The sequence below is a fragment of the Temnothorax americanus genome, unplaced genomic scaffold (assembly GCF_048541705.1).
Source record: "Temnothorax americanus isolate GAGA-0224 unplaced genomic scaffold, ASM4854170v1 Scaffold3, whole genome shotgun sequence".
In the NCBI taxonomy this organism is placed as follows: domain Eukaryota; kingdom Metazoa; phylum Arthropoda; class Insecta; order Hymenoptera; family Formicidae; genus Temnothorax; species Temnothorax americanus.
Window position 1 is genome coordinate 6,593,139 of NW_027509442.1, and position 24,354 is coordinate 6,617,492.

The window sequence follows — 24,354 nt, forward strand, 5'->3', positions numbered from 1 at the left end:
TCGCGAGTAACGAACGCGGCCGCAAATCGGCAGCGAGGTGGACGGTGGATTTCGCGAGGGAGGCGAAAGGGTAGGCGAGGGGGGAAGAAGATCTCTCGGCGCGCTATTGCTCGCGGAGTCGCGACTCGCGGTGGAGCCCACAATCGCACACAATCGGGCGCGCGGCGGCGGATTGCGTGACACGAGGCGCGTCGCCGTCGCGCCGCGTCGCGCGCGTGCATATGGTAGTGGAGGAAGTCCGGCGGAGAGCCGCGTCGGCGCGCCGCGCCGCGGTAAGCGACGTCGACGTCGCACCGTCGCGCGTCGGCCTCCGTCACTGACGTGACTGACGTCGATGCCCGACCCATTGTCGCGATCGCTGGATCGCCCGCGTGCTTGGCCCGTTTGTCCGCGCGCGTTGTCGCGATCGGCGCGTTAACGGCGTTATCGGTCGTCGTTGCCGCATCGCTGGTTCGCGCGTACGGTGGCGAGAGTTTCTTTTCCGATGGGAAAGAGAGGGTTGCTTGTCGAAGATTGATCGAAGAGACGTTCGATCGAATCGAAAGTTTCGGTGCGAGAATCGATAAGAGAGGGTGGTGATCTTATTAGATCCGCGCGTGGAGAGAGGCGAGCTCGTGCTCGTCGCGCGCGAGCGACGTATCGGCGCCCGCGCGCCGTCGTCGTTGTTCGAGGCGACCGCGACGTCGCGGACGCTCGGCTCTCGATTCAAGATGATATTGAAACACAAGTCTCGGGCGAGAGAGAGGGAGGGAGGAGAGACCGATCGGAAATAGACGGCGAGAGCTTGCATTTGCGAGGGACCGAGAAACGACGGGGATAGATACGCGCGCTCCACTTCCGTCGCCATCGACGCAGTGCTGGAGAACGAGGCCTCCGTCCCCGTTCGGAAATTTCATTTCGGACCCGCGCTCCGTTCTCCACTGCTCCGGATCTCTCGAGTCGCGGAGCATTCGCTCCCCACGTGGAATAAATCCCGTCGATCGCGACTCGGAATCCGCGGGAAGGGAGAAATCGCTCGAACATGGAAACGATCCGTCGAGGGTAAATCGGAAAAACGGGGGTGAGAGAGAGAGAGAGAGAGAGAGAGAGTGGAGCGCGCCCTCGAGGCTACGGGCTCGGAAGAGGGCGGTTCGCATCTCGCTCGGATCCCGTACGCTCGCTCGCTCGGCTCGGCCCCCATATGACGCCCCACTTAGGCCGCTAGGGCAGCGCATCCGCCACTGGCCGGTGGCGGTGACGAAAAGGGGCTGATGTCAGTGCGGCCACACGGCGGCGTACGCTCGGATCAGCAGCAGCAGCGGCAGCGGCAGCAACAGCAACGGCAACAGCAGCAGCAGCAGCAGCAGCGGTGGCAGCGGCAGCAGCGGCAGAGGCGACTCGTCGGATGCGCGTACGCGACATCGCGCGCATCGTATCGCGAGCGAGGCGAGCGAGTACGAGGGCAGCGTCAGTGGCAGCAGCGACGACGACGGTGATGCACGGCGGCGGCCGCGAGATCGGAGTAGTGGCGATCGGTGGTGGATTGGTGGCGATTTACGGCGACGACGACGACGACGCATCTGGCGCGCGCGATCGTGGCTGCCGACGCGTCGGTCGTTCCGTGGCGCGGCTCGTGGAATAATGCGTGTTAGGCGCGACGACGACGTTACGACGAGGCGCCGTACGAGCGGTACGAGACGACGACGGTACGACGGTGCGTGTGGGCCAGCGTGCGGCCAGCGACGACGCGTACTACTACTACTACTACTCCTACCATCGCCGCAGCAACGCAGTTATGTACGCGTACGGTTCCGAGATCACGTAGTGTCGGGCGTGTAATTATGTTGTCATCATCGTCGCGCGCGGCGCGCCCTGCGTAGCTTCACGGTGAAAATCTGGCGTGAACGGTTCCGCGGTGGAACGGGGAATATGGCGTCGGTCTCGGCCGAGACTCCAGCCAGCCATGGGCACAGCTTCAGTAAGAAAACCTTTCACAAGCCGACGTACTGCCATAGCTGCACGGACATGCTCTGGGGCCTCATACAGCAGGGGTACATCTGCGAAGGTAAGATCTGCCACGGTACCGCCGTCACTGTCTCGCGCGCCAAATTATTCGTTAAATCGGAAGCGTTGATAGATCGTGCCGAGAAAGAGGGAAGCGCTCGTTATATATATATACGTTCTCCGGGAGACGAAAGAGCGCTTCCCTTTTTCCGGTCCCCCCCCCGCGAGCGCCACGAACGATTGCAATTTACGAAACGATCTGTATATATTCTCATGTACGCGTAAATGACAAAAATGTACGGTGAGAAAAGGAAAAGGGTAGAGAGAATGACGACGAGCTCCTCCAGATATATCCCCACGGGGAGAGAGTATACGTATCTCCCGATCTTGCCCACGCCGGAGGATGCGCGCGAGCTTTCCGAGGAGCGAGCGTACGAAGTCGCGCCTCGAGCCTCGAGTTAATATACTTGCGCAATCCCGGAGACTCTCCGCGTCTTTCCATATCTGTCTCTACGGGATTATAGCGATGGGGCTTCGCGTCCCCACGATTCGTCCGGTCGATCAGTCGCGACCCCGCGGCCTGTCGGAAGAAGAAATAAACAAAAGAAAGCAAACAGTCCTCTCGCGAGGTTGTCGGGTTCTTTAAAATTTCAACCGGGCGGCGGGCGCTCTCGACGAGACCGCGAAGTCGATCGATAGAGTCGGTAACGGGTAACGGCTCGGTAACTCTCATTCCTAGGCCTAGAATTCTCCCCGCGAGGTGTGGGTCGCGTTTCCGACTGATCCTGACTGACCGATACCAATACCGGATGAACGGAAGGTGGTTGGATCCGTCGATTCAATCGGGTCAGGGTGTCGCGTTCCGAGTGCCCCGTCGAGTCTCGGGCATTTTAGCGCCAGCCAGCCGCGCGCGAATCGGTGCAACAGCACGAGCGCGAGGAAGACGGAGAGAAACGGAGTGATCCGTCAAGAAAAACAGAGAGAGAGAGAGAGAGGGAGAAGGAAATACAGGGAGGGTGGGAGGCGACGGCATACGCAGAGGGCGCGAGCGCAAACGCGCGCCCACCTTTTCACGAGCATTGATCGCGAGGGGTGGGGTAGTATGGCTGAAAGACCATGGATAAGGTTGCCGAAGTGGAAGGGGTTGGAAGGGGCGCGCGGGCGCTCGGTGGCGGCGGCGACGGCGGCGGCAAAGAGGGTTGTCTCGTGGTGGCGGCGGGGGGGGGGAGGGGGCAAGCGTGAGAGCTCGCTGACGGGTAAAGAGGCGTAAAGGACCTTCGTTGTAACGCGAGCGAAACGAGCCGTGTGCCCGTGCTCTCGCACTCTTTCAGATACGTCGGAATGTTCGATCATCAGGAGAGTCCGCGAGTCCGCGCCTCACTCCTCCAGAGCGCCACGCGCGTTTGGCAGCGGATCCCCCGATTGTTTTCGAGCTCCTTTCATCGAGAAGTAAACTCGACGTGTATAGATATTGGCGCTTGGTATATGTTTAACATCTGAAAGGAAAGACGTTGTAGGCAGTAAAAACGTTCGTTAGGAACCTACGGTCATTAAACAGGTCGTTAAAGACCCAAAGCGAGCCATTAGGGAGCCACTGTAAAGATAGGCAACTTTAAGCCCGTTGGACAAGGTTCGAACAAAAAGGTTCCCCGAAGTTGTGTCGCTGTTTTATTCAGAAAACATTACATTGGGCCATTATAATGTCCGGAAGCGAATATGTTGTTTCTGTTTATGATTATTGTACGTTTTTCTAAATTAAATTACGCGAACGCGAAACTTTAGATTTCATTATTAATCGTTTCAAAAAGTTTTTAGATGTAAACGATAAGGGTGCGAAGATATGAGATGTCAACTTCACGGTTTCGTAATAATCGTAATACGAAAATTGATGATAACTTTTCTATTTTAATCAGGATTCTAAGAAAATCAGATTTCTCTAAAAAGAAACTTCTTTTGATTTATGAAAAGTTTTAAAATTTATTAAAAGAGAGATACCACAGTCATTTATTTCATATAATGTATTATATACTTGGAAAAGTGTGAAGTTGGCATATCTTATTCGGACTATACTGTTTTTTTTTGCATTCAATCGTCCGAAGTTTTTTTGAGACATATCGGGAGCTCCAGAATTGTTTGGTGAGAGAACTCTATCAATTATATAGAATTCCTAGAAATGGGATGCTAACTTCACAAAAAGTGAAGATAAAGCGTTATATTTCTAAAGCCATTGTTAAACCTTGCTACACAATGTATTGATCGCTTTACCGTCGGCTGCTTTAAATAAAGTTGTTTTTATGTCTGCAAATTATACTTAGCATTGTCAGTTTAAATTCAATCCGTGATATAAAATCCTAGTAGCTGTTTACGAACTCGTTTGAGACAATCCGATTTTTCGTGCTTATTTTTTACTTGAAATTTATTATTTTTTTGAATGTTAACTGTATTATTGCACGATATGTTTATTTATATTTAACAATTATGATATTCGAGATACATCTTTGATGAAAAATGCTAGTTTTTTTATTTCTCACAATCTATGATTAATACACATTAATGATCGCGATAATTAGAACGGTAACGATCATCTTGTAATTAAATCGATCAATTTTTCAATATTTTGTTTTTGTAAAATAAAATTGCACAGAAATATACAAATAATCTAAAACCATTTATAAAATTTAGATAATAATTATTTATGGTTGCAATGCATCCATTTACGATGCTGCCGTATGTAAAAAGGTTCCGGTTTTCATACGCAGAACGAGAGATAAAGGTCTCGGTTGACACATCCGTTAGCGTATACGCGTCACATATGCATGACATTCCGATTCGCGTAACAAATCATTTGTAACAATGTTATATAACGGCAGTGAACATTAAAACCTTTGCGGTATGATATTAAAAATGAGAAAAGCGCATAACAATAACTTTTTATGTCGATTTACAAACAAATTGTAATGAATGTAATGCATATAAGGTGAAGTAATCTTTTGCTTATGACCATCTTTTTTTTTTTAATAACGCGCGTAACATAATAATGATAAATAAGTAATACAATTGTAATTCGAAAAAGACGCTTATCTTCCTAAATCTTCTAATCTCGATGCAATAATCGCACATACGATGCGATATTAATTTTTTCGGTATCTCGATTGTGTATTAGTTAATCTTCGACTATTACGTTTGAAATGTTTGGATAGCAGCTACAGTAAGAATATGAATTATACATATATTTGATTTCAATAATAAGTAATATTGTGTTTTACATTAACGAATTAAAATGCTGCAATTATATTCCTCGTGAATCTTTCTTTTTAAGACACATATCGGGAACTGTAAACGTGCACATATGAGATTATGTAAAAAACTTGGAAAGCAAGATTAAAGAGAGGACGTGTATTATACTACTGACGCGAAATAAACATTGAAAGAAATATGAATGTCTTTTAATAACCGAATAACAGTATCACGATCATGATTCTTTGAGTATATTTTGAAAATAACACATATATTGAGTTTATCACACACATTATATCTGGCATGATGAGCAAATAGCAGCAATTTTTATTTAGTTCATTCATTCTTGCTTTCCCAGCAATTTGTATATTTTCCACGGCATCTTAGCTCATAAATGGAGCCCTAAGTGACACATGAATTTATTTTATTATATTTATTTTATCTGCGTAATCGTTAATCAGATACAATATCAAGCTCAAAAGATTTATTAAAGCAGAAAACTAGCATTCGAATAATTCATAATTTATTCGAAATTGAGAAAAAAAATGAAATAAGTCATATATTTATTATTTATATACTTAAATATGTATTGAATTTACGAATAATCTTCTTGAATTATTGCGGTGTAAACGACATTTTCTTATGAAAAATTAGAGATATTAATTTCATTTTGCGTACGCTTTGTCCAAGGAAACAAAAGAGAATAGAATAAGCTGCTCGAAAAACTGATTGAATTTAGGTGTTCAAAAAGTAAGTTTGCAGAGAGAGATGCACTGATCATCAACTTATAATCAATCAGTCTAGAAGACGATGCTACACGCACTTAAGAAGCCACAATCTTAGCTAATATTGATATCATTCAGCTTCCCCCTCGCAAGATCTTCCAACAGTTTAACTGATGCTTGATGTTCTTTGTTGATAATGCGTATAGATATTGCGTTTACCAGATAGATTAACAGCATATTCTGTCATACGTTTTCTTATGTGTACCGTATACAAGAGAGCAGCGTACCCTTTTTATTTTACTCTTTTCGGGTAATGTTTCTCTAAACAATGATAATTGATGATTGCGCGGCGAGTAAAAGCGTTGTTTGTAAAATCGTCCATTAAAGATATCATATGTATCGTGGCATCACAACGATATCACATATATCGAATGCATGAAAATCTCAAGTGTCGCATTACATTGCAGTTTCACCGCATCGCTTTAGATGTATGTGTTTATTCTGCGGAAATATCTCGTACGGGAGAAACGTAATCTGCGATACATATTAATTAACGCGCTACACATACATTTTCTGTCAATCGGGTTTTATATGTTCTTTCCTCTGTATAAGTAGAAGAACCGAGTATAGAAGGGAACGCAGTCGCGTAGACGATCAATATTATAATAGATAAGACTGCTATATAGGAATACAGTCGGAGACCCGATCGCCGACATTGATATACAGAAAACGTTTAGATTCGAGGGACAATCGCGACGGCATTCTCTCGCGCAGCATCGAAAGCAGATTCTTCAAAAGCACGACAATCTTAGGCCAAGGCAATTTTGGTTAACTTATCACGCTGTTACTGATCGATCGGGATCGTTATAAATAGGACGACCACCTGCTCCGAAAGCTAATCGAGTAATAAAAGCATGCAGAGAGTCCCAAAGTGATCACCTAATACTGTATATTGAAAACCGATACCCGCCGTACTCGAGATTATTATATGATTACCGAGGAATTAATGGAATGTATAAGGGGATTTCTCTTTTCTTTCTTTTTTTTCCAGGAATGCACGATTTAACGCATGTGTCCGCGTTTGTGCTGTTTTTTAAGTCTAATTTTTCAGCAATTCTCGAACTCGATGTAGACGAGATCAACATCGATAGAGACTTTCGACAAGTAGATTTTTTTTCTCTTCTCGCGCGTTCAGAGTAAAAGCTTGTTCCTATATAAGGAAAAAGAAAAAGGTCTCGAAATATAGCTAAGGAAACAAATAGATTCCAGATCTGGAAACTCGAACACAGCGATCTTTCGGAGAGTCTTAGAAAGATCTCTCTAAATCACGATATATGTCGCATCTTTCAACGCTTCAGCTTTGTCGCTCATGATTGTATATTCGAGTAGCCGAATGGTGGCTTGCATTGGTTGATGAACGTTGATATAAACATATAGTAAAATTCACGGTTGAGTATGCATGTATACATTAAAGGCCTATATCAGGATAGATTTGCATAACTGCTCGCACAGCGGAATCGACCATGTCACGTGTATAACTGCAAGTGCGTCAAAGAATACTGGAATTCGGATCAAGATTTAAAACGTTGAAAATGCCTGGAACAGATTTTAGAAAGTTACCTCAAGTTACAGGACCCTGACAGAAGTAAAGGCTTGAACGCGATATAAAGGTACGGGCAATAGGAACAGGGAATATAAGCCAGGCAACAGAAATAACTCCATTTCAACTTATAATAAAACTGAAAAACTGTGATTAATCAGATACAGGCTATAGAGAACTAAAATCCAATGCGTCGGAAATTCTGTTTCTATTTTATATTCCACATTGCGTTGATCCTACACAGTTTTTGGTAAGTTAGTAGTAACGCATCTTTTCGCGCCAGTTTACAACGACGCGACGCCGCGCTAACCGGCGCATGACGGTAAGACTCGTTAAGTAAATCTCAGTTAGGGACAAATTTAAGCGAGCTCCCCTGTAGGGCAAGGATTGTCTCAAATCACCAAGTTAATTACATTAGTAAGCTGCATTGAAAGGGCCGATCGATTTGGGACATCATTTGTAAATATCATCGTTTTTTATCTTCTCCCTTCCTTTTTAACTTCTCTCTGGTCTATGCGCGTTGATTCTTGAAATGCATGACAACAGTTACACGTTACCAGTATTATTACCTTTGCCCTTTACTTGTATCACGCTACATTTTAATAATGCCGTTATTGTTTCGTCTGTGATTGCCTGCAAATACCTATTCTATTTTGTTGATTACTAAATAAAGTTACAGTCAATTTATACAATTCAGTTTTTGATTTATGAAATTCACTGAAATTCAGTTCCAACTTATTGTTAGTGATTTGAGACAAGCTGCACTGAAAGGGCCGATCGATTTAAAAACCGCATATGATATATTAAGTTGTTCCAAAAGTTTTTTTCGTTTTTTTTACTAGAAATTAATGCAAAATTTTTAATTTATAATAGAAATGGATTGAAGAGTATATATGGACCATTCTACTCTACCACCTCTACCACCTTCCTTCATCTGTCATAAAAGCCTCACGTTATTTAAAAAAAATGTTTTTAGTTTTTAATTTACTGAAAAAATACTGATCGAGATAAATGTTAATGTCATTTAGAGAGCCACATTTTTTATGACAAAAGAATTTTTTGAAGAAAGGAGCAAGTAGTAGTCAAAATGGGCGAAGTGTAAGGAGTATAAGGAGGATGAAATAGAACATCCTAATCAAACGCCAGCAGCTTGTTGGGAACGACCAAAGAGAATCAAATCTCTCTTCTGGTTTCTTTATCTTTATTCAGAACGCGCAAAAAGAGATCGAGACACTTTTTTGAGCGAACAAACGCAACTGTTGGAAAGTTAAAAGGTAGACGAACATCAAAATATCAATAAAGAGCCGACCGAGAAATATCAATAAAGACCGACCGAGCTACATGTCTGCTCTCCCGTTGCTAACAAAGTCGGACGCATAAAACAGGAAATGAACTTTGGGACAACCTAATGCATTGTGGATTTAAAAATGGCTCAGAAGCATTTAATCGTAATTGAGACTTACTTACGAGTTGGTCTTGCCGTCATGCGTCGTCTGGCGCAAAAAGATGAGCTACTCTGCGTCTTGTGGTGGTATAGGCCGTCACATTGCAGTAAAAATTAGGAAAAATTTGGGGAGTTGTAAAAGGTTGTAAGTTAATAGGGGCATGAACTTTTTGTTATGTGCGTTTACTTGTTATGTATGTTGACTACATTTAACGATATATCTTTGTATAAAACAATTAGATTTTATGATGCATATTAATATCACTCTGTGTTCATTTCAATTCTGTTCTGCAAAAGAATTATACTTCACCAACTTAGCCTCAACAGGAGTAATCTAAAATCAGTATAATTAATTTTTATTTATTTATTAGGGTCAGTTATTGTGGTTCATGAATAGGATTTGGAAGAGAAATAATAATTTGGAAAATAGGAGTTACGTAAAGTCAAATTTAATTTCTTTACTGAAAAATTCGAGCTTGTAAAATAAATAAGTAAAAAAATGGTTATGAAATTTGCGAAATTTGCCTCCGTGAACCGATATAGACAATTTAAACATTTGCGTCAAATATGAAGTGAATCGAATAAGCTGTTCTCAAGTTATCGTGATTACAGTTTTAAAAAATACAATTCTAATAAATGGGCACAGTGATGTTAATACTCACTCTAAAGTCTAGTTTTTTATACCAAGGTACTGTTAAATATATACTTAATAGATATACGTAACAAAAAATTTTTACTCCTATTAATTTACAACTTTCCAAACTTTTCCTAATTTTTACTTCTATTAAAGTACTGTAACCCCTTAAGCGTTGCAAAATCTCGGAACAGACTTTAAATATTGTAAATGCCTGAAACATATCTTAATCATTGCAAATATCTGGAATAGATCTTTGCAAATTCCTGAAACAAATCTTAAGCATTGCAAAATCCCGGAATAGACTTTAAACGTTGCAAATGTCTAACTGGAATGGACCTTAATCATGATAAATGTCCGGAATGGATCTTAAACGTTGCAAATGTCTCAAACGGATCTTAAACATTGCAAATGCCTGGAACGGATTTTAAATGTTGCCTGGAACGTTCGTTAAACGTGAACGTTCCTCGAGTTCTAGCGCGTCGTATCTTTTACGATTCGCTAACGGAAGACACCGTTGAAAAGACACAAGCAAAAGAGGCACAAGTAAACGGACGCGGATCCTTTTTTTTCTACGGCGATGACGAGTACCTCTTCTTTTCGATTTGAGCTGCCCACTCGGCGAGTTAAAGTTAACTCGGCATTCGTGGAACGACGGTCGATCGTCGATGGCGGCTGATGGCTCCTTCTTAACGAAGCGGATGCACAGTACTATTTCGGGCCGCACCTGCGCGCCGATGCGACAAATTTCCCACATCTTGCCTGATTAGCGTCGGCAAGAGCGCGATAGAAGGCGCGATTAAACACACACACACACACACACACACACATTACCGCTCGCGCGCGTGACAGGGGAACGTGCGACACCCGTCACCTTGTATCGAGTGGATGACGGATACGCGGATGACGCTGTCTCCGACTCTCCGTCACCTCGGCCGACCCTGAAATATATCAATTCGCCGGAGAAATTGCCGAAGCGATTCTTCATTTTCCGCGCGCGACTCGACTCCGGACTTGGGGCCACTCCGCCGGAATAACACGGTGCTCACGATATTGACCCTAAAATTTGCAATCGATAATATTAACAGACTCGTAGTATCAACTTCACTGAATCTATGTTATATTTTAGAAGCGCGTGTTATCTTCAGTTATAGTATCAACTTCACGGAATCTATGTTATATATTTTAGAGAGAGAGAGAGAGAAGCGCGTGTTATCTTCATAGAAAACATTTAGGAGAACAAAGAGAACGCCGCAAGGCGTTAACAGACCTGATGATTTTCTAAACAAGTATATGTATATAACTTTTTTTTTAGTTTCTGCAGAATTTTGGTAGACCGCCGCTCACATATTTGCCGTTCGGTAGAGGCGTTAAATAACGCCAGCCGCGTATGATTCTCGATGCTTTTTACTTACACCGCGAAAGGTCAGAAGATCTTGTTATAAATTACGACATGAGCGGGTCGTATTGATTTATGCTAAAGTGTACACCGCTTAGCCGGTAAACGCTCTTCGATTTAACGCAATTAATCTCGCGCGGATTTTTCCCCCTCCCCCTCCTCCGCGAATTTCCAAAGTTTGCTCTCTCTCATTTTTTCTTCTTCTCGTTGCAGTGTGTAACTTCGTGGTGCACGACCGCTGTCTCAAGGCCGTCGTCTCTCCCTGCTCCAGCATCGCGGCAAGCCTGATTAAGGTAAGACAACGGGAGATCCGTCTCCACGCCGCGCGAGGATTATAACCGCCTGTGCATAAATATAACGCCTATACTTAGAATATAGGAAAGCAACCTTCCCAGGTACATCGTAAAATAAACTGAACGTTGCGATAAAATAATTTACGTGGATTATAGTTGAGAGAAAAGAGACTGAACGGGAACGTCGAGAAGAGTTACTCGCTTGTTGCCGCGCGTTTACGTGTCCGCACTTCTTGGGACCCTCCCTTGAGACCCTTATTCTATTAAATATTAAAGGATGTTTCGACCAATATCTTTGAGTTAAACAACATTTTGTTACAATTAACTACTATGCGTGTCAAAATTTATTATTTTAACACCGTTAGTTTTCAGTTAGATTAACATTGTTTTAATTTAATTAACGACATATTGGAGTAGGAGCGGTTGCGACCTGTAGGAATGGTTAAAAATGATTGAAATTGAGTGTAATTTGACGCTATGAATTTAACAGTGTTAATACAAGATGTAAGATTAACAGCGTTTCTTTATTGTATGTGTTGCAGAACCCGGTTGCACACTGTTGGTCCGAACAAGTACATCGCAAAAGGAAATTCTGCAACGTCTGTCGGAAACGATTGGATGATAATCTATGCATACACTGTGAAAGTAAGCCGGAGCTTCTATCCATAGATAAGAGATATACGAGATATCTCGATATAGGGCGTTTAGCATATTTGGGTTTCTGCGAAATGTTAATCGCGCCCTACGTTTCCCGTAGTATGCGAGTACTTCGTGCACGTAGAATGCCAAGACTTCGCGGTGGCAGACTGCAAGGAGAATGCCACATACCTACCTGGGAAGGATCTGTCAGCAGTGAGGCACACTCATCATTGGCGGGAAGGCAATCTTCCGAGCAGCTCGAAATGTGCCGTGTGCAAGAAGAGTTGTTTTACTGCCGAGTGCCTTGCCGGGTTTCGTTGCGAGTGGTGTGGCATGACGGTAAAAGAAAGATTCATTATTATATCGCCGTTAGATCGCCTTTAACTTTTTTTTTTGCGATTATTTATTCTGTTCCGTCAGCGGAATTGGAATTAGAATTAAATATTATGTTGCATTGCTGATAAATGTGATACATAATGCTCTTACGAATAGAGAAGGAAAGCATATATTTCGTTAGCACGATTAAAGCTTCCCTTCCCCTCGTTTCCTCGTTAAAATAGTGTTTAATGACAAATTTGATTTCGTCTCTCAGTCGCACGCGTATTGTTACAAGAATATTCCCCAAGAATGCACCTTTGGTAACTTGGAACCAATATACCTGCCGCCACATGCAGTTAGTGTTCCGCGTACCGAAGTTCCCATGGAAGCCATCATCGGAGTAGAAGTGCGTCGTAAAGAAGTGCTGGCGCGTGAGTATTCTTGCCGTAAGTGTCTGCCGTGTTAATTACAATGTGCGTGTTAACAGGTAATTAGAATAATAGAATGAGGAATTGCGCTTTGTCACGTGCCGCAAAGCACTTTAATATTTTTTTAATCAATCCCGCCGGGAATAAAATTTGAATGTTAAAGCAATTCTCTTATAACGGAAAAAGAAGAGTGAGATTAAGGCGAGATACAGAGATTTTAATAAAATTGAATAATTTAGCCATTTAGAGATGTCAACGCTGTAAATTAAACTGTATCTGTAATCGATAAAACACATGCCCGCGTTGATAATTACTAATGCACATGGTTATCTATAAATATATAGCATAACTATATAATTTTGTGTGTATATGTAATCGCGGTAGACACATATCACTTTTGGATTACGAGATCCTACGTGTCTCTAAACAAGTGATATCGATATATTAAGCTCAGATAACAAATAATGGCAAAAATATGACGTTGAGAGTTTTTGCTTGAGCTGCTCCGTTTATATAATTGAACATTGTATAAATTATCGCGTTTTCCATTGTGTGCACTGTGAATTTCATTGTTGATTAGCGCTTTATGAAGTTTTTTCAATCCATCATTCAGCATTTCCGTATTACCTATTGACACAATTAATTATTTTCACACTGTCTCTCATATATGTATGAGATTTTCTATTTTTACTATGCATAGCACATGTACATGTATGCAAATATGCACTGATGATTGGTAGCAAAAGATATCGTATACTATGTAAAGTTTGAAAAAAAAAAAAAAAAAAAAAGAATGTATAATATATCTTAAAAAGTATTTCTTATACATTAGTAGAGAGGTACTTGTAAAAAATATAAGTAATTTTTTGGAACATAAACTTTTTGCATGATATTATTTTAGCATTCACTCACGCGTGTATAAAACCGTCGGTTTTGTAAACATATACATGTTCTTCCTTCTTTTCAGAGCATGCAACGTTGACTTTCTTCGATATGAAACGAGAAAGACCCTATACCTATATTTTAAAAGATTATTATCGCCTTAAATTTTCATTGTTCCGTTGTATCATAAATTGAAAAACTACGTCTATGTCGAATATTATCAGTAGTCAGATTTTTGTAGTCAATTTGATATTTTTAATATGTCATATAAAAAAATATATATATATATATGTATCTATATATTTGCTACTTGCAGTTTCTTACACACACACTCTCAGCTTTCCATACATTTCTGCAATACGATTTTTTTTAAAGAAGTTATTAAATTATAAACATTGATTTTTTTTATAGAGAGAAAGGGAATTGAGTTAATAATGTAGAAAAATATTACGAGATATTTTTATGGTTTACAGCAATCTTTACATAGCAAATGTGTGCTAGATGCAGAGATTAGAAATGAATTTATGAATTATAGAAAGTGTGACTGCTGTATAATCATCATAATACATTCATGATTCAATCATTTATCATCAAATATGCCACCTGAGAATTTGTCGTGAGTCTTGTATCGTCAATTGCGACAGTAGGTGAAGATTTCCAAAATGTTTGTTTCTTATCGTGCAGGAGTTTAGGATCATGACGAACGACGAACGCACTATGTGAAAATTAAACTATACAAATAAAATTTTTTGTGATTTATAATCACACGAACCTTCTTAAGCAACGTTAAAGCTACGTCTGTTATATATATTTTAATTACATATTTTGTTTACAATATATTTGTAAACTATGGCTTTTGTGGCTGGTTGCTCTTGTTATAATTGCTACTTTTAATGTGCTTTTAAATAGGCATAATATATTTTAATAGATGCAACACCTATTTCATAGAGCTTCGTAATTAGATAGTATAAATAGAATTGGCGTTTACAAAATAAAAGCTAAAAGTAATAACATTTTATTTTTATAATCATAAGCCTTAGGTGTGTCATTAATTGTTTGATGTCAAAGAAAACAAGTCTTTGTATATAATTAAGCAAACTTACAATTAACGGACAGAGAAAAAAAGAAAGAGAGGGACAGTAAACACAAGTCACAATAGAGTATTACGAAATACTTAAACAGAGATAAAATTTATAGATTTGAAATTGTGATAACCGTTAAAATATTCGGTCTATCTTTGCTTCTATGTGAAGATAACATCGGAGAGCAATTCGATTTCGCTGAGAGTGAACAAAACGGGGCTGCAGGCCGCCTAGCCGAAGCTTTGAGGCGTCTTTCGCTAGTTTTGCCACGTAGCTGCCATGGAAATTGTCATGCTTCCCCTCCTTATGTTCGAGGTATCTAGAATATTATCATCGTCAGACATTCATCTGTGTGAATGTACTCAATTCTAAGATGTACTTATCGTACACGAGACTGAGAGTAACTTGAAATACGCTGTAGTGATCGTTATTGTTATTATCTCTACATGTAACTACTTATTCGACATTTGCAGCTAGAATGGAGAAAGCGCTGTATTAAAAAGACAATCAGATTTATTTATATATATAAATTTTTTTATTTTGCATAACAGCAATGCGAATATTTAGCTTGCTTCTGTCATACTTTTCGACATTACCGAGTGACACTTTACTGCTACATTAATATGTGTGTACCTACATAAACACACATACAAACACACTTCATATATAAACACAATAAGAAAAATAAAATGTAACACACGAATCACGTTTATTACGTTTATATTTAAATCATTATGCAGAGAAATAAATATATTTTCTTAAAGTACAGCTTTGTTGAGCTAATTTTCTGATAGACAATTTCTCATAAAATTATTTTTCTCTCTTGTATGAATTTCTTTGACTCAAACAAATGTGAATATTAGCAAAGTGATACTATTCACGTGAAATTAATTAAAAAAATAGGAAACAATGATATATTTGTCAAAATTGATTTGTTTAAATTGCATTATAATATCTGTAATAAACTGTCACACGACATGCATTTACATACATAAATATCATAGTGCACCAACCTTTTTTTTTATAGATGTTATTTTGTTACTGTTTACGTTTTAGCATGTATGTATGTCTCGCTTCAGTGCATGCACTGTCATTCAGCCCACTGGATGCTATGAGATTCCATGACGCTTATCACTCTACTATGCAGTGAAATGAAGTTCAAGAATACTACTGACTAATTCTTCCTATCGTGTCTGTGTTCTACAAACCCATCGTAAATAATCGATGGTAAGAAATGTAATTTATTTTTGAATGATAAACAGAGTCGTTACAACGCTCTTTGTGTTTATAAAATGTTCTGAAATTTATTCATTATATATTTTCCTTAGAGTATATATATATATATATATATATATATATATATATATATATATCTGTTTCATGCAAATCTTTCTCGAATATTTGTATATAATGGTGGTTATACGCCACTGCTTCCACAATTAATTTCCACAATTAATAGAAAATTAATAAATTATAAATAAATTATATGGTAATTTAATGATAAAAGTGTTGCTTATACAGGATAATGTTTTAAGTTGCATTAAATTTTATTGCTTTATGATATAAAATATTTTATAACGCTTTTCAATTCAAGAGAGACACCATTAATGTTATCTGAGTAAAAAACATGAAACGTTCTCTCAATTTGAATGCGGAAGAAGATGTATTATACATACATATACAGATATTTTTTATGTTTTATTTAGGTATTTATTGTATTCCATATTAATAATATTCTATTACATTTAGGTATTTTTGTATTCTATTAATAATATTCTAACATTCGAAGTGTGATCTTTCTTTGTGTTAATAGCGCGGAGCATATCGGAAGAATTTGGTAGCGATCCAAGGTATCGTGACAATGGAGAACCGACACAGGGTGCAGCGCATGGCCGTGATCCGCGTTCTCCTAAAGAGAAAGAAGACAAAGAAAGAGGTGACGAAGGTATTTCAATATAACTTCCGAATAATAGTTTCCAGATTTTCTCTATTTTAATCTGTGACTTTGATATTATTCTCATACAGAGATGATTAAGGTGTACGATGGCAACAATTCCTTGAGGCGGAGAATATTTCGGGTAATTTCGGTACCTAGGCAGGCTACGATAGAGCAGTTTCTCACATCGGCACTGCGCGCATTTCACATCACGAAAGATCCTAGTATGTGCATACGGACCATTTTATTTAACATAATAAATATGGATCTTGTTCGATAAATTGACTAATTGAACTAATGAACTCTTTTTCGGGAAAATTCAGGCAACTTTTACTTAACTGACCTGTATGCCGAGGAGGAAACTGAGTTATGTGACTCAACGCCTGTTTTAAATTTAAATCGCAAAGAAGGCAAACGTCCGGCTGTGTTCTTGCGATTTAGGTAAGTTTACGCTACACTTATCTAATACAAGAAAACATATAGAATATTTTATTTTTGTACAATTTTTAATATAACAAAATGCGGTGAAAGACGAATAATATATTAGAAGTTGTACGATATCTGTATTAAAAGTAAATTAAAAAAAAATTTCTTGGCACAACGTAATTGCAATATGATTTCAGAGATAACGACAGCGGAGAAGTACGAGTTTATCCCGGCAGATTGCAGGTATCAGAGTCATTCTGTATAGTACCTGTCACCGAAGCAACAACCGTCGCAGACTTAATAAACGAAGCACTGGAAAAGTTTGGCTTACAAAATTTTAACTGTGATGACTTTAGGTGCAGTGAAATTCTTTTAGACCATGGTGGTACGTTTCGAGTTTTTGTTCAACTTGACGTTTGCAATTTAATCGAATATTCTTTAAAATTCCGTTTTGTGCGTTGCACGAAAAATATAAAAGTTTTCTTTCTATTAGTAACGGAAAGAGTTTGTTCCTGGGATGAAAGACCCTGGGATATCGTTAAAAAGCTGGGAAAAGATTCTATTAGACAAATGGAACTGATGCGGTTTTATCTACAACTAAAGCAAGATCCCCATGGACCTAATTTGGCTTTATTCGTGGGCAACCTACCACAAAATCTTTCTGAAAGAAGTTACGAAAACATGTTAACAGAATTTTTAGGAAAAGGTTGGTGATTTAATGAAAAAATTAACTATTATTTACAGAATTATAAAAATATCTAGTTATATATATAATTTTTTGGATTTTGTAGAAAATAGGTTTTCATCAATTGGCCCAATTTATTACGAATATGGTTCAGTGGTCATCATATATGAAGATCTGGATACAGCGGTTAGAGCATTATACACGTTGCGAGAGACAAAATGTGAAGACAAACTTCTTTTAGGTATTTTTATTATGTATATATATATATATATTTTTTAAATATATTTTTATGTATCTGAGACGCGAGAAAGTATAATATCGATCAATATCAAAATAGAGATTCATTGATATGGTACAGTTACATGCATGCTTTTTTTAATTTAGCTTTTTAGTTTTAATGAGATATGCATTGAAATATTCTCTCATCTTTTCTTTTTTTACAAGTAATGATTTTACCGAGTATCGAGCCAAGTATGGTACCAATGGGCGTTCAACCGCTGCTCGTGTTTGTAAATGTAAAATCTGGTGGTTGCCAAGGACTCCAGCTAATTACTAGTTTTCGTAAACTATTAAATCCTTATCAAGTGTTCGATCTTGATAATGGCGGACCCCTCCCCGGGTAAGTAGATCATAATGCTTTAAATAATATCATATTTATTACAGTCCGAAGCACATATGATATAATTTTACGCAAGTTAGTAAGTAAGTGCTTTCTTTGTGTTGCAGACTTTACGTTTTCCGTCACATAAAGGACTACAAAATATTAGTTTGTGGTGGTGATGGAACGATAGGTTGGGTATTACAATGTTTAGATAATGTTGGTCAGGATAGCCAATGTTCTTCTCCCGCTTGCGCTATTGTACCTTTGGGAACGGGAAACGACCTTGCTCGCGTACTATGTTGGGGTTCAGGCTACACGGGTGATGAAGATCCACTAAACTTGTTGCGAGACGTTATCGATGCGGAAGAAATAATATTGGATAGGTGGACCGTAGTTTTTCATCCAGATGAGAAGGAAACAACTCAAGTAGTTTGTAACGCTGCAGGTAAGAGAGGCGCAGGTAATCAGTTTCTTAATAACTCCGCAAACTAGTAATTTAAATAGGAGAATTTTAATGGCAAAAATGTTACAGCCTCTCAGCAAGTAGCATCGCGCCATTTGCATATTACAGGCTCTGGTACAACTAGCGAAGACAATACGCAAATATACGTAATGAATAATTATTTTGGCATTGGCGTCGATGCAGATTTGTGTCTGGACTTTCATAACGCGAGAGAAGAAAATCCTAACAAGTTCAAAAGCAGATTACGAAATAAAGGCGTGTATGTAACGATGGGTTTGCGTAAAATGGTCAGGCGTAAACCGTGCAAAGATTTACATAAAGAAATTCGATTAGAAGTAGACGGCAAATTGGTCGAGTTACCACAAGTGGAAGGAATAATAATTCTGAACATTTTAAGGTAACTATAGACTATAGATAATGCATGTCGTTATATAAAATAGGAAGGATGTTTTATACGCTATTTTAAACGGTGCTTTTCTTTCTCGTTTAGTTGGGGTTCTGGTGCTAATCCTTGGGGACCAGATACCAAAGAAGATCAATTTTATACACCAAATCATTGGGATGGCATGTTGGAAGTTGTCGGAGTCACAGGCGTTATGCATCTTGGACAAATACAGTCGGGTTTACGTACGGCTATGAGGATAGCGCAGGTAAATTATAAAATTAATCAATAATACAGATGCTCCCTGTCTTTCCTTCCTGATGCGACATATATAAATTTATTCGTCATTGCATTTCGGTCGATAGGGCGGGCACATAAAAATTCACTTAAACTCAGACATACCTGTACAAGTAGACGGTGAACCGTGGGTTCAGAGTCCGGGAGACATCGTGGTCTTGAAATCAGCACTCAAGGTAATACTTTGACGTAAGAGCTCTTACAAAACTCCCCCATAATTCCACAAAAATAACGGACAGAATCGTAACGTACAATATATCATTTACCACACACGATAACGTGATATCTCGATATTAGTGCAGTGATATATTTCTATTCAAATATGTCATTGGACTCGTGAAAATGTCAACAAATTAATAAACGGCGATACGAGTCAGGCGCGGTACGTGGTGCGCAAGGAAAGAAATTAATAGTTAATTAAGTTGGAATATATGTATATGTATATTATATACATTGTAATTTGTTACTTTTGTAACTATTAATTTCTTTACTTGCGCAGTACGTACCGCGCCTGACTCGTATCGCCGTTTATTAATTTGTTGATATATATTTCTATGTTTTTGAAACGTAATAAACTAGATTTCTTTGCTGTTCGAGTTTAAGTAGAATAATGGGGCGTACATTCTTGTGGCACGTAAAAATCTTTTTAACAGGCGCATTCCTATTTATTAGTTTGTAGCACTTTTCGTTCCATATTACAATACTCTACGTATTCACCGTAAAAGCGTAACCTGATTGCTGATACCTATCAGCGCATGCTTTCCTCCCCTAATTGCACTCGACTAATATCTCCTTGTTCCTTTGTTCACTTCAGGCTACCATGTTGAAGAAAAGTAAGATCAAGCGTCGCAATACCGAACCGTCGATTCTACCTGCTAATGGGGAGGGGGGCAAGAGCACGGACGAGTAATCCAACTATACCACAACTTACAACTGCTCGATCGTTTAAACGTATCTCGTAAGATGCGCCGACATCACAGCCTAGACTCCTCGACGCGCATAAGCGGAACGCACGCGCGAGAGGGGAGTCTCGGGGTGATAAACGTGCCATCTAAAAACGATTCCATCTATACGGAAAGAAAAAAAAGGAAAGGAAACTTCCCCCGATCCCTCTGTTGATGCATGTCAAAACCGATATCAACTTCCGTGATACCTTTCTCGATGCCTCGATCCAATGCAGCTAGCTCGAGCTTGTAATGTGTGGATTAGACGCATTATATATCGGATAGTAGTGTTAGCTTTACAAAACGTTTTCTTCTCTACCTTCTTTTTCCACCGTATATAAGTTAACCATGAGTTTGTAATTTCCATTTTTTTCTATTTCTATTTCTACTTCTACTTTATACATTACTTCTACTTTGTCAGCGGTATTGACTGACAATTTTTATCGATTGCTCTTTTGTGCGCTCCCTGATCCTGTCCCTTCCTAGGCTACGATGCTGAAGAAGACTAAGGGTAAAATGAAGCGGCGTAACACGGAATCCAGCATGCAGTTGGCACTTCAGGCTGCACCATCGAGCGATCCGGACGAAGACATCTTCTGAGTGAACAAACATTATGTGAAAGTGATCGAACACGTTGACGCGGTAGACGCAGGGCACGTAGCCACGTTATAGAGAACTTGATCGACTAGCGTACGTAACAAAAAAAAAAACAAACAAAATCGGCCTTGAAATCGTCCGACGGCGTTCGCGCTGTACGAACTTAACATAAGTACTTACAACTTACAACGCGAAGAAAAAAAACACTCGTGGAAGCAGGAGGGGACGGATAGATAAGGTTTTCAGATACACGGACACACATATAATACAGCATAAAGATCCATTATCGACTCAATGATTCTTAATGTTTGTTCTTACATTAATAGAAAATGAAACTAGATCTCATTTTTAAATGTTAAATAATTCTAGCACCATACGTAGCTCTTATCGATCGATATTTTTTTAGTAAAATTATAATAGATTTTAACACAGTAACACACGTTACCACACATACACGTACATTAACCAGCAGTATCGAAAGGAAAAGTTGGACACGCTTACGCGTGCTTACGACTGCGTTGTTTTCCATTTACGTTCCAAGCTTTGTAATCGGGGACGAGGGAAGGAGATCGTAATGCATATTACGTTTCGTATGGTATTCTACCGATCTATTGCAGTATTACGATACGAAACGTGTGTATCGCACGATATAGAAACACAGACCGTCAGTTGTTAATAATATATTTTATATATATATATATATATATATATATATATATATATATATACACACATATATATATATATATATATATATATATATATATATAAAGAATATTTATGATTAAATATTAATATATTTACATAATATTGTATTAGTATTACGGTATTAAGTTGTGATAATTGTTATGTATGTCTGACTGCTGGGCAGTCTGGAATTCGCTGAGAACCAGTGGCAGTCAGTTTTTTTCTAGGATACGGTTAAGAAGAAGGTAAAAAAAAAAGAAGAAAATTAATGTAAACTTTCATAAACGATATAAAACCCGCATTGCGGGCTAAGCGCTTTGCCGATCCGTCTCCGCGGCGAGGAACGTAATGGCGCGATCCCATGGTACGGAACGTATGCGTAATGTGGAATTGTGTGACGGAACGAAGTCCGTCCGCGGACATTCCGCTGCCGAAATGTGTTTTCTTAATGTCCCATGAAGCGGAACTCGCGGAAGTGCAATTGGCGCATGTCTCTCAGTCACAAGATTCCTTCCCACAGATTCCTCCATTATGTATATCTATCGGAACAGTGTATATATATTATTGACACGCACACATACTGCGCTTTCGCGTTTTCCTCTACATGGAACAATTGGAAAATACATTATAGCGGAGCGTAATTGGTGGAATATCTGCGTTATACAAAACTTATGCGAATCGGAATCACACACATCATGAATTCCATTCACTCGTCAATGGAATTCATGAATGTGACGGGTGAATGTCAGCCTATGAAACTGTCAACAATTGCTAACGTTCAACAATATAAATTCTGAAAAATTGTTTGTCATTTGCGGGTTATTGTATATAAATTGAAACAAAGTTGGTGTGTGCTTAAAAAGCAGGAATTACGCCGTAAAAAATTTTAAATTATGCTCATTATATATATAATCGCGAAAAGAAATAAAAATAAAAAATAACGAAACTATTGGATGCGATCTATATATTTAGCATGGAAAAAAGATTATTATAAGGGGCAAGTGATAATCTTGTGAAGAAAATGCTGGCCCCGAAGATAGGGAGAAATATGCGGATTATAATTTTTTAGAATGGCACCTCTATTATTTGAAGCATTATTAACATTGGTCGAACTAGTCATTGTTATTAAACATAATTGTACGTTGTTCGCGCGAACCTATTTCACTTTGCACTCGGCTCCAGATTGTAGTTCCGTACAATCATTGCGAATAAAATATAAGCTCGTGGATATAGAAATCGGCGGAACGTACGTAAAAAAAACGGTCGAACTAATTACGAGCGTTCCGTATCATATGGGATCGCGCCAAAAGCGAACGAAAGGAATCGCGTTACACAAAATGTCAAGAGAGTCGGATTGGCAATGTACTGACACCACCTCACTGGCTCTGACAGGCTCCTGTAAACGACGAAAGCTCGGTGATGCCGCACACATTCCACTGTAACGCGAAGCGGCGGAAAGGGGTGGAAACGCGAAGAGATATGTATATTTATAAACCATGCCAAAAAGGAAAGACGAGGGAGAGACGGAGGGCAATTGGGGCGTTCGTGACGGGCGACGAACCACGGGGACAGATCTGTTCTTCTTCGAGAGGTGCTTTAAACAAACGGACTGTTTTCTCGAGCTTCCAAGGTCCTCGATCCTTGGCGTACCGGCGCGCACGAGTCATCGAGTGCTATCATTGATCACCGAGCGATCGCCGAGACGAGTAACGACAAAAAAAAAGAGAAAATACCTTTTACCTGATGTCGCTCTCGGATACACACGGACCCACATACGTTCACGTTGGAGATCTTCGCTGGCATCGGTGCGATTTGGAGGAAAGGCAAAGAAAAAGAAAGAGAGAAAAGTGAAAGGGACAAGACAACTTCGGTGCCAAAACAATTGTACATAATATATTATAAAAGTAGGGACTATACATAATAAGACGGATTCGCCAGTTAATCGCGATGGCATTTAATGCGCCGGACGTGAGAGGAAGTAGTGCGGGGGAGGGGGGCGGGGGTTCTTAACGTTAAGAGTATTCTTCGGGGAAAAGGGGTGGGGGGGAGGGAAAAAGGGACTCTTTTGAATTACGTACACATTGCGTTGTTTCGTGTAAACGTTTAACAAAACAAGACAAACGAACAAAAAATGAAAAAGCGGGGGGGGGGGGAACAGCGCGTACCTTTGATACGTGGGAGGTGACCGTGGGAGGACCGATAGGACTTCTTAGTACGCTTTTAGTACGCGCTGTGTGAAACTTAGTTAATTATCATAACTATAGACCTCTCTTGTGGCTGTCTTCGATTATGAAAAATGACTATTAAAAAAAAAAAGAAAAAAAAGAAAAGATGAAACTTAAATCCACTGGCAACCAAATTTGAGCGGAGGCCGTCATGCCCGGATGATTGAACGGGCCTCCGGGTGTCACAACCTGCCAATGATGTAAATCGCGGCTCGATTATTCACGTTATATCCGGTGTAGCGACGTGGACAATCACATCGGCGGCAGATTGGAGAAAACAAAACATTTGTTAATTTGACCAAACTATAGTATATTTGCTGTTGCTATAAAAAATAGAGAAACAATAAGCTATGAACAATCTACGTATAATAAATCAATGTATGTGCTACAAGCTGGATATAGTGCTTTATTCTGAATCCCTGCGTTAAGTTTACCTCCGTATATTAT

The 24,354-nt window shown here is 39.6% G+C and overlaps 1 protein-coding gene across 10 annotated transcripts; it reads left to right on the forward strand.

Annotated features, from left to right (window-relative positions):
- Positions 1 to 293: 293 nt before the first annotated feature.
- On the forward strand, positions 294 to 24,298 carry LOC143900676 (diacylglycerol kinase theta). 10 transcript variants are annotated; one of them, XM_077412287.1, is made up of 18 exons: positions 294 to 2,044; positions 11,236 to 11,315; positions 11,858 to 11,960; positions 12,073 to 12,293; positions 12,547 to 12,718; positions 14,836 to 14,979; positions 16,478 to 16,609; positions 16,690 to 16,824; positions 16,924 to 17,041; positions 17,224 to 17,411; positions 17,520 to 17,732; positions 17,818 to 17,952; positions 18,156 to 18,330; positions 18,438 to 18,772; positions 18,845 to 19,172; positions 19,266 to 19,425; positions 19,523 to 19,630; positions 20,269 to 24,298. In XM_077412287.1, the coding sequence occupies exons 1-18, from the start codon at positions 1,909 to 1,911 to the stop codon at positions 20,362 to 20,364; spliced, it is 2,979 nt and encodes a 992-aa protein (XP_077268413.1). In that variant the 5' UTR covers positions 294 to 1,908; the 3' UTR covers positions 20,365 to 24,298. The 10 variants fall into 10 exon arrangements, with proteins under 10 accessions (XP_077268413.1, XP_077268409.1, XP_077268408.1 ...); XM_077412283.1 differs by having other exon boundaries at positions 16,478 to 16,600; positions 20,885 to 24,298; XM_077412282.1 differs by having other exon boundaries at positions 295 to 2,044; positions 20,885 to 24,298.
- Positions 24,299 to 24,354: the final 56 nt, after the last annotated feature.

Excerpts from the sequence above, each read along its gene's own strand:
- LOC143900676 (XM_077412282.1), top strand. The coding sequence starts at position 1,909 with ATGGCGTCGGTCTCGGCCGAGACTCCAGCCAGCCATGGGCACAGCTTC. Across the intron at positions 2,045-11,235 it reads GCAGGGGTACATCTGCGAAG|TGTGTAACTTCGTGGTGCAC; the intron begins GTAAGATCTGCC and ends TTCTCGTTGCAG. Across the intron at positions 14,980-16,477 it reads TTCCCCTCCTTATGTTCGAG|CGCGGAGCATATCGGAAGAA; the intron begins GTATCTAGAATA and ends TTGTGTTAATAG.